This window comes from Schistocerca gregaria, chromosome 1 (assembly GCF_023897955.1).
Source record: "Schistocerca gregaria isolate iqSchGreg1 chromosome 1, iqSchGreg1.2, whole genome shotgun sequence".
Taxonomy (NCBI): Eukaryota; Metazoa; Arthropoda; class Insecta; order Orthoptera; family Acrididae; genus Schistocerca; species Schistocerca gregaria.
In genome coordinates, this window is record NC_064920.1 from 790,166,212 (window position 1) to 790,177,786 (window position 11,575).

The window sequence follows — 11,575 nt, forward strand, 5'->3', positions numbered from 1 at the left end:
CTACGTAGGTGGGTGTCAACAAAATACTTTCGCATTCGTAAGAGAAAATTGGTGATTGAAATTTCGTAACCTTTTCGATGTCCTCTGTCAATCCTACCTTGTGAGAATCCCACACCGCGCAGCAGTAGTGCAGCAAAGGACGGACAAGTGTTATGTAGGCTGTCTCTGTAGTGGGTTTGTCACATCTACTAAGTGTTCTGCCAACAAAGCGCAATCTTTGTTTCGCCTTCCCAAAATATTATTTATATGATCTTTCCAGTTTAAGTTGTTCGTAATTGTAATTCCAAGGTATTTAGTCGGATTGAGAGCCTTTAGATTTGTGCGATTCATCGTATACCCAAAATTTATCGGATTTCTTTTAGTAGCCATGTCGATGACCCCGCACTTTTCTTTGTTTAGTGCCGATAGCCACTTTTCGCACCGTACAGAAATTCTCTCTAGAACATTTTGTAATTGAAATTGATTGTCTGATGATTTTAATGGACGGTAAATGACAGCATCATCTGCAAACAATCTAAGGGGGCTGCTGAGATTATCACCTAGATCATTTATGTAAATCAGGAACAGCAGAGGGCCTATGACACTACCTTGCGGAACACCAGATATCACTTCTGTTCTACTATATGATTTACCATCTATAACTACGAACTGTCTCTTCTCTGAGAGGAAATCACGAATCCACTCACACAACTGAGACGATACTCCATAAGCACGCAATTTGACATATGTCAAAATTACGGTAACACGACAAACAAGCCAGCACCACACGGAGTCTAATCCAATACGTACAACTTCTTCCTAGTATATAAATATCGTTGTCCTTTGGATCACATGATGATGGGCAATGAAGGTACCACAATTAAGAAAAATACGAGTATATACCTATGGAATGTGCATTAACTTAATACTGTGAGAGTTAATTACAGCTGCAGCTGTAACTTCTTTTAATGTAGATGTGAGATAGAGTTAAGTGTGATAAAATAAATATAACGGTCCACACCAAGAACATCCTCAATACAAATTCATAAGCAGTTACGATATAAACCATGGTATCACTGATAGCTATATTACCCGCATTTGACACATCGACTCGCAATAAATTTTGTTTTCTTTAGTAGATGGCGTTTTAAAATACGCAAAGCCCGAAACTAGTCAGGCAGGAAACAAACAGTAGCTTTGGTGTTAACCATTTAAAAAATTTTCTTCAACCTGCAGGTATTTGCTTGAAAAGATTTAATGGAATCACAGTAGACCTAAATCAGGATGGTTGGATGGCGGTCTGGGACCTGCTCCTTCCAAAAGAGAGAACGATATCTGGCCGCTGCTACTCAAGATCGATCTGTCTCGTGTAGTTCTTTTGTCTGATCTTCTAAGTTAAACTGCAAGAAGTGTGCCGTGGACTGTAGACTGGACTAATTTAGTGTTTATCTTAGAAATGTAGTACAATTGATGGAAGGCTAATTTCCAAATGTCAGTAAAGAGCAAATAAAAGATTCTTTACATGTGAAGCGAACTTGTATCCAAATAGGTTTTCCTTTTCTGTAAAAAATCAAACTGGTGGGAGAAACAATTACCACACTGGTATTTCATTATTTACTCTAACGTGGCAAGATACCTTGCCGTATAGTTGTAAGTCTTGAATTATTTCCCGCAAATGATCAACTGAGTGCCTACTGTGCAAGCCACAGCAAGATTCCCTTTCGTTGTTCACAGAGTACCGGCTCTCTTTAAGCGTGTATTCATGCACTTTGTCGAGTGGGAATTTGATTGCACTAGGGTAAAGTCAACAGAGAACGGTCAGATAATGAAGACCATGTTTTTTTATTAAAAGTGCACTTATTTTTCGGCATCGTACCCTTTTGAGTCGTTGCAGTTTTCGACGTTTCACGAAATCGATAAAAATAAACAGTTCCATGTGCTTGAGAGTTGCTACAGATACCATTGGTTCCCTTACCATTTGTTTCAACGCAGACTATAGTTACCTGATAATGGCCCAGATCAACCTCGGAGAAGTAATTTGGTATCCATCAGTGCACGCACTCGTTTGAGGTGTCGGGTCACATACTCTGTGGGATCGATCCGCATTTAAGAGAACTTTGTGACTTCGACGACGAATTTAGAGCTCGAAACATCAGACAGCGACGCAAAATATCGGTTGAATTTTCGTAACAGTGGAAACATTTCTGAGTAATTCGATTTGTATTTGATTTCGATCAGCATCCAACAAGCAATATAGTAATTTCGTGTGGTTCAACAGCTTGCTGCAGGTCTTTCAATTTGACGCCTAACCTACACTAGTTATCCAACTGGCGAAAGGTGACGTATAGCTTGACTTGGAATCAGAACTGCGCGTCGTTCCTGACGAATTTTCACATCAATTAGAGGTGAAGATTAGGTTAAAGGTAGACTGAAATATTCTGCAGTTCGCCCGGGATTCGATCCCCGACCTTCCGGTTTCTATGTGCGTGCTTTATCTCTAGACCATCATCTGTGCTTGCAGCTTTGATACGACTAGCGCACCTATCACCATTAAGAGAAGTATGACACAGAGTGAATTCCTCTTTATTATTTAAAAACAAAGAATAGTGGAAAGACATACCACTTTGTCCTACTTGAAAGAATTCACACCTCGACATTCTTAAAAATCCGAATAAACAGAACTATTTTGCACATCATGTTGTCAACTGTATGTACCAACACAATAAAAATAAAGATCAGTTGCATAAATGGGAACATTATGTCTCTAAGAACCGTGACCACTGTAACTATAATGAAAGAAGAGACGGTACGGGTCACTTGGAGTGTTTTATATGGATAACCGGCTTCGACCCGTAGCGTCGGTAATCTTCAGATCCACATAAGTATTACATTGAGGCGGAGCAAGTCATCAAGCCGGGAATTAGAACGTATCAAGCGTCTCACGCGGTGTCTTTCCTCGTTAAAATTCAGTTGCTAATGACTCCATGCGTGTGGCAGGCCAGGAACTTTCTATGAAGTGTTGGATTAGAAAAATCATCCTATTGGCGGGTCGAACCCTCCGAAGAGGAGCACATTTAACCACCACAAACAGTGATATGGCTGGTAACCAGTACCCAGAGACAACCGCGTGCAGGTAGTGCCACTGTTGTATACCTACCGTCTGTGTAGATCAGGGGTCGGAATTGGCCCGACCTTCCAATTGTCATGCGCAGTTTACGCAGGTTGTCAGCTAGTTACCGTAGTGAATTTTCAGAGGAAGGAAATCCTCTAGGACACTTCAGATCTTACAAAAATTATTAGCAGGTTGGTTTCAAAGTGTTACAACCCAATTATCTATGCTCTGTACAAAGTGTCCAAGTTTTCACAATATACATGAACATTAAGAAAACCGACAAGCTACAGGAGCGTATTCGTGACTGCAAACAGAGAAGCATAGAGTCTACGAACATGTGTCCGGAAATGTATTGTAGATATTGTAGATGGCCCTGATGAACATCAATTCCTCTGGCCACATGCTATGTATTCATTGTGTGTTGCAGGCTGGGTGACTGTCGCAGCGTACTGTAAGCAACAGAATGGTCGGAGTTTTTGTACGGCCCAGCAGATGGAAATGGTCGAGAGGCAGCACGGTTACGCCAAAACAAGTACCCTCACAAACACCAACCACACCACACAACATTTCAAGCCCTTGGCGGGCGACTGTCTGAAAGGAGCCATGATCACACAAATGCCAAAAAAGGGCTTGAAATGTTGTATGATATGTCTGGTGTCTGTCAGGGTACTTGTTTCGGTGTAGCCGTCCTGCCGTTTCCACCTGCCTGGACGTACAGAAACACCACCTCGGCTTGTTCCCAACACGGATACGGAACATTCTGCTGTTTGCAGTATGCTATGTCAATCATACAGCCTGCGTCACACAAGAAACATACGGCACGCGCTCAGAGGAGCTTTCATTCGCCAGCTCCATATACCGTGGCAACGATACATTTCCGGACACACGTTCATAGAACCTATTTTCCTCCATTGCCAGTCAGGAATTCTTCCCTGTAGTTTGTCGGGGTTTTATTCATGTTAAACCTGTATATAGGAGTAGGAAATGTAAAATTCCAAAAACTGTCAAAGAAATTTGTTCCATGTTTCACTCAGTCTTCCCTGGCGAGTACACATACGCGCTACACTTACAGCATATTATTGATGTGAGTCTGCTCCTGTCATCCACGTATGAGGGCTTCGGTAGTTCACAAACAACTTCAGAGGTGTGAATATCTTGCTTTCAACCACGTGCTACGTCGTAGTTCCGAACGGCTATCGGGTACTACTGGCAACCATTGTATGTCCAGTCCGATACTTCAAAAAATTGATGTAATGATCAAAAACAGAATTCTGTCTCCACAATCACCATGTTTGGATTGCATTTGTGAAGTGTGTTGGAAAAACAGCGATAGAATAAAAGACCATTTCTCCCTGCAGCATTTCCACAGCAAGCCATAGATTTTATCGCATGCAATATTATTCAAATAGCAGTGGAGTAGACCACTCTAGGATTTCATGCTTGGATATCCACGAGGATCATGAAGGCAGGTACAACTAGTGCCAAATTGGCATGATGCATACTACTGTACGTGTTTGGACGTGCAAGTGATTAGCATTCCAGCGTAACCGCACAAAATAGGTAGCGGTAAGTAAAATTTGCACAGCGGATTTCTCATTTAGATGTCGAATTTGAGTAATGCCTATGACAAAATAGTTTCATAGCTAGTGCAAGGAAATGAAACGTGTGGCAGCACGTATCGGTATTGGACAGAAGTCGAATCGTGATGTGTGCCCTCGGTGTCTCAGATGGATAGAGCGTCTGCCATGTAAGCAGGAGGAAGAATCGTGATGTATCGAGACGGTGGTTTCTGGTCTCCGATACTGCGTACAGACAAGTTTTGTTGCCTGAGTCAAGGAGTAGACTTGTTTACAGCAAGACAAGCGTCCATGCTGGCAATACAACGGCATCAGGAGCAGTACGGGCTGTCATCGTGGCGACGTTTTTGCGGCTTCCTTTGATGGGGCGGCAAAGAGAAGCGCGTCGACAACAGCGCTGCACACAGGAGTGGCACAGCGTCTTCTCTTCAGACGAGTCCCGACTCCACGTGCAGTCCGTGTGTGGAATTTCCGCGGAGAACGTACGTAGCCAGATAGCGCCCGTCATCCTCATACAGACGCAGTTCCAGGCTGTGAGGTTCCGATGTGGACGTAACACAAACACTACAGGTTCGCATAGCTGGTGATTTGAGGAGCATCGGTTAAACTCTTAAAGTGTTAAGGCCACTGAAGTGACGTTAGTCTTCCACAAAATAGCGCCAGCCAGCGTGCTGCCCATGCTGTTCTGACCAACCTCGATATAGAGCGTGTTTGGGTAGCGCCCTTTGCAGCATTGTCTCCTGATCTCACCCACTGAAAACACATGGTCTTGGGTTGGCGAGAGACTGGCACCCCACCACTCTGGAAACACTGTTATTGATAAACTCTCGCATAGATCTGAAGCAGCATTGGATGAAGTATCTGCTTCTGTCATCGAAGCTCACTTTGACGCGTCGAACTGTCGAGTTAGAGCGACTGTTGCTGCGACAGGTAGCAGGACACGGTGGCCCTTGCGCAGTGACAATTTTCGTCCGAAGCGCTGTGCGAGTTTATTCGTTTGTTCGGAAGGTGTAGTGTAACGACGTAAGTTTTGTATAAATGATTTTCTTTTGACATATGACCATGTGCAGACTTCGTCACCAACGTCAGTTAAAAGACACTTCAGAATTATTTAAACTCTTTTTATAAGTGGTCGCTGAATGGTTCTTGAAGGAAATTGTAATTAAAACATCATCATTTGTGTCGTATGAGCAGAATTACGTCACTCAGTCCAATTGGATTGCGCAAACTTTTTTCAATTTAGATGTCATTTGTTTTTTCTCAGACATTATATTAACGCAAGAATCTGCTTTAATAAATATTAAAACCACATTGAATAAACTTTCAAGACTCAAGCTCGCAATGAACGTTGTCAAAATTAATAATCTTGTCAAATAAATCAATAATTTTTCATAAAGAATTTCTCGGAACAAGTCTTTAAACTTTTGTAGTATACACTAGTTTATTATCTTCCTATATACTACATATAGACGTGAACTTGAGCCTTGACAAGATAGGACTGAACATTTACAACATGATTAAACTTTCTATGACGTCATTGTTGTAGAAACATTACAAATTCTTATTTTTTCAGTTTTTAGAAGCACGACGCAACAACTCGGTTTCAGGATCCTCTGTTGCTGTTTGGCTGCCGACCCGCGACGTACAGTAGCCAGCAGTTTTCTCTCTGGCCCCGTCAGCGAAGATGCTGTCTCCGTTCGTTGCGCCGCCCTCTCCGTACATGAGACGTAAAAATAAATACAAAACTTTAGATAATTCACAACAGTTGTAAATATTACAAAATACCTAAACAAAACACTAAATTAAACTTACATTCACCTGCAAACTGGGCTGACAATGGTGGATGGGTGACGCTTCAATTTCACGTCCCACTACAAAGGGCTCAGTCCACTGCTGTTTGGCGTCCAGTGAACGTTTAGTGATAGTACTGCTATACGCAGCACGACATCGCATTCTCCAAGCATCATAGGTGTAGGAAGGAAGAATTCTGCATAGCCAGGTACGAGACATTGTGTACAACATAATTAAATTTACGTTGGAAGAGGAAAAAGAGCGGATAAAAACCCCATTAAAAAGTATCATAGAATGACTTCAGGCTGCAGGTGGTATTTCACTTCGGACAACAAGGAGGGTAATGAAAGAGGGCGTAAATTAGTTACCACACCTCTGAATGTTTCTCTACTCCAGAAAAAAAATTGGAGAAAGAGAAAAATCTTTCAATTTGATTATTTTGACAAGTAAGTTGTAATGTTGATGCATTAAGTTGTTCTGAAAGCGGTGCTGATATTCAAGACAATACAAGCGGGTTAAAAGCTGTGAGCTATCTGGGAAGTTAACCTTGCATTACTGAGCAACTGCCACACCAGGTATCCAGTGCAACTTACCAAATTCCCAACCAGACTAACATTAATTATAATCTTTTAATAGTCATCTTACAACAACCGGAGATATATATATGGGAAGAATTGCTATATAGAATTTAAATAAAAAGAAAAAAAGAAAAAAAGAAAAAAATTAGTTTATATTTCGACATTTATTTTAACATTGATCATTGTTCCGTTAAAATTTCAGGATATTAAACATGATTCATAACTAAACTGGTGCCTTATTTAGGACTGTGGAAATGTGAGTTTGTAATCTTACGGAACACATCAAATATCGAGCCAAGATTGGGAGACTGCATACAACACTGCATTCATAAAATAACACACGAAGAACGTTGAAATATATTCAAGAGGAAATTAACCACAACCAACCGATTTAATTTTCACCCAAAGAAGTTACATTCGTAGCGCAATCCTGTCCGTCATGAAATTACCACACGCTGGTATACTACAACCATACTAACTCTCTGTGAAAACTTCCCGAAAAGAATAGCTGAGGGTTACTTTGCTGATTACACCACATGTTTCACGTGGTCAACTTGGTTTACACGAAGAATATAACTCCACAATAATTTTGGTAATTGAAATAAATTACATCGAAACGCAACTTACAAAAGAAAAACCTCGAACTGGTTACTATCGTCTTACTATTAACCTGATGGGTCAAACAATTGTATAAGCACGTGGTACTGGTCTCACAAAGTACACCCCACGTGAGTTGAACATAAAGCAAAGTTGCTATATTGAAAAATATTGTCAAAACGAAACATTGTAATCTCACGCACATTCGCATATAAGATTGATGATCTTAATTAGAGTTACGAATCACCAACACGTGGTTCCACTTTACTCACAAAGTAGTGACAAAGCAACTATTGGAAGATATCCTGAACTTCACACTCGAATTACGCTGCGTTTCAGTTTAAGATAACATTAGATACTTTAGATCTAAACCTGAAGTAAAGGTGATTAAATTTGCAGTTAGGCTGAACTTAAGAGATCCATTGTCCTACGGACTTAGCAGAGACGCGCTTAGCCAGAGATCTTACCACTTCAGACGCTCGCCGCCGACAGACTGCCGTGGGCCCATGCCAACGATGCTTCCAGATACAAAACGGAAGTGATCAGAGAGGCAGCTTCCTATACCAACATGACAAGGGACGGACAGGACCATACTAAGAATAGAAACCTCTTTGCTTTTAGAAAGCGCAGCTACCTGTTCCGACGTTGATTCTACTGTTCTCTAGCAGACAGGCTTGTCTGCTACCATCAAGCATGCAACTAGAAATACATTTGCTCATTCATTCTTTCACACAGAAGGGAAGGGGTATGACAGTATCCTATCATATACAGTATATAAAAGAAAGCGGATGTAGGTTCCGTATGAGACTGTGTGACATGAATTACATATAAACTGTCTTTTAAAGTGTAGTAGTGTGACACGTCATTCTTGTTTATGTGTAAAATTAACACGTTCCACTGCTCAGTGTCCTCCCAGATAGAGTCAGAAACACCACAGTAAATTTAGAAGTGGAATGTATGCCGTAAATGGCAACAGAATTAAGAAATTAACATGAAAGGAATCCAACAGAGACCTTTCAAAGTTGTGCGGAGACTGATACACAATTTCCAGACGATAAGGAAACAGCATTCCACATTAAAGTCCTTTTTTCCCATAATAAGAGGAAATTTGTGTTTTAATGGCTGTATTTCTTCATTACCGTAAGCCTCAAGTACGTCAGTTTTTTAATGTCAATGTATTACTTAGACGTTTTTTTGTTATTAACTTATCTAATACTAGCTGTTACTCACCGCATCCCTCGCATATCAATAGTTTTGTTATAATGAACGATGGTGAATAAGTAAGCTAGAAATTTTACGAGATGTCTGTGTACGTAGTGGTGTAGAAACATATGTATAAAAAATTTTAGTGTCGTTATGTAGGCACATAATGAATGTAATTCTATGATTTTGCAGCATGTCAAATTTGAACGCATGCTTTATATTTTCGATTATATTTGAAAACGCCTGAGTTCATTACATTAGAGCAGAAGCAGAGTCTTTAGGGGTTTCTCTGGCTCGCCTAGTACTGCATGTGAGATTTGTCCTTACAAGCAACACATCCCACCGAATACTTTCTGTAAAACCGTTTGACAAAGACTGCAGGTTGAGCGCCTGTCATTGCGGACAGCGGATCAAGAGTGTGTCGGAGCGTCGGCATTTTCCCGCCCGCAACACATACCCCATCCAAGTTCAGTCGGCTGCGCGTCTACCGACCACGTTATTCTGCGTGGACTTCGCACCCTGTATTCCCCAGCTTACCTAAAATATTTCATCACATTTTTTTGGTATTATACTGTATATGTACAATAAGTACAATTTAGTTATTTGTTGTCCTTCCTGATGGCGCAATTTCAGTTGCTGGGACTGTAGTTCAATCTTATATTACTTTGTTCAAGGTAAAGGCTGGAGTGTAGAGTGACTAGCTACATTCCAAATGAATCTCTTCCCGCGGGTTGACCCGCCCGCTTCGTTGCAGGAGGCGCGTCCGGCAGCAGCGTGGACTGGGTGAAGAAGTGGCTGGGCGCGCGCTTCGTGTTCGAGTACGAGCTGCGCGACGCGGGTGACTTGGGGCTGCTGCTGCCCGCCGCGCAGGTGCGGCCCACCGCCGAGGAGGCGGCCGACAGCCTCGTCGCCATGATGAGAGAGGTGCTAGCCCCCACCGCAGCTCCACACTAGCTCCGCTCGCTGCAGTAGTGTACGTCTAATTTCCAGTGTAATAAATACAATCTTCGGCCTACCAATGGACCTACCATGTCAGCCACTGCTTTCTTTTACACCAGGGGTGTTCAACCTGTCGATCGTAGTCCATCGGTCGATCGCCGTGGCTTTAGTCAGTTAGTGAGTTAGTTACGTGTTCCATTGATCAATAGCACGGAAAAACCGTTATGACGTGGAACGTGTCAAATGCACAAGAAATGAGCACAGGAAACAAGCTTTTTTTACATTATAGTGTTATTCCTAAATATTTCTATTATCTATCCCATTCCCTTAAATGACACAAAATGCATATATTATATCTCCAGATTTATTTACTCATATTCAAGAATTCATGTATGGTACAGAAGGAGTTGTCAAGGAGGTATGACTTCAATTTGTGTTTCAAACTATTACTGCTGTCTGACAGATATTTGATTTCATCTGGTAATTTATCAAAAAATTTTATAGCAGCATATTTTACCCCTTTCTGTGACAAAGATATGTTACGCAAAGGATAGTGTAGGTCTTTCTTTTTTCTGGTATTGTAATAATGAATGTCGCTGTTGATTTTAAACTTGTCCATATTGTTGAAAAAAAGTTTCGTTAGTGAGTAAATGTACTGTGAAGCAGCTGTAAGAATTCCTAACCTTTTAAACAGATGCCTACAAGGTGTGCGACTATGAACCCCACACACTCTTCTAACTACTTTCTTTTGAGCAATGAGTACCTTTTGCCTAAGTGTTGAGTTGCCCTAGAATATTATTCTGTATGACATCAGAGAGTGGAAGTATGCAAAGTATGTTAGCTTACTAATTTCTACATCCTCAAAATCGGCAATTATTCTGACTGCAAAAGTTGCTGAACCTAGTCGCTTTAGTAGATCCAAAATATGAATTTTCCAATTAAGATTCTCATGTATAGGTGCACCGAAAATGTTAGTATGCTCTACCCTGGCGACTGACATCTTTTGATGTGTTATGTTTATTGAAGAAATTATACTTTTTGCAGCAGAAAATTGGATGTACTGTGTTTTTTTCAAAGTTCAGAACAAGCCCATTTGCAGAAAACCAATTAATAACTTTTCTAAAGACTTTATTTGTATCATTTTCCATCGGACTTTCTTTTACTGGATTAATAATTATGCTTGTATTATCAGCAAACAGTGTCAGTTCAGCATCTTGTTTCACGCAAGAAGGGATGTCATTCACATATATCAAGGACAGGAGGGCACCCATGATCGAACATTGTGGAACACCTAATGTAATTTCACCCCAGTTAGATGAAGTGGCAAACTCCTTCGAATCACTTGAAGCACATAAAGAGACTTTTTGCTTCCTGTTCTGTAGATATGGCTTAAACCACTCATATGCTGTTCCGTTTATACCATAGAATTGTAATTTCTCTAACACAGTGTCATGGTTCACACAATCAAGTGCTTTGGATCTGCATCTACATCTACATGACTACTCTGCAATTCACATTTAAGTGCTTGGTAGAGGGTTCATCGAACCACAATCGTACTATCTCTCTACTATTCCACTCCCGAACAGGGAGCGGGAAAAACGAACACCTAAACCTTTCTGTTCGAGCTCTGATTTCTCTTATTTTATTTTGATGATCATTCCTACCTATGTAGGTTGGACTCAATAAAATATTTTCGCATTCGGAAGAGAAAGTTGGTGACTGAAATTTCGTAAAAAGGTCTCGCCGCGACGAAAAACGTCTATGCTGTAATGACTTCCATCCCAACTCGTGTATCATAT

The 11,575-nt window shown here is 41.0% G+C and overlaps 1 protein-coding gene across 1 annotated transcript in view; it reads left to right on the forward strand.

The window, feature by feature from the left end:
• Positions 1-9,791, forward strand: part of LOC126273768 (zinc carboxypeptidase A 1-like) — an 85,629-nt gene extending 75,838 nt beyond the window's left edge. The window contains exon 8 of the mRNA XM_049977061.1: positions 9,592-9,791. Coding sequence (XP_049833018.1) covers positions 9,592-9,791 — 200 coding nt within the window. The remainder of the gene's footprint in view (positions 1-9,591) is intronic.
• The last annotated feature ends 1,784 nt before the right edge of the window (positions 9,792-11,575 follow it).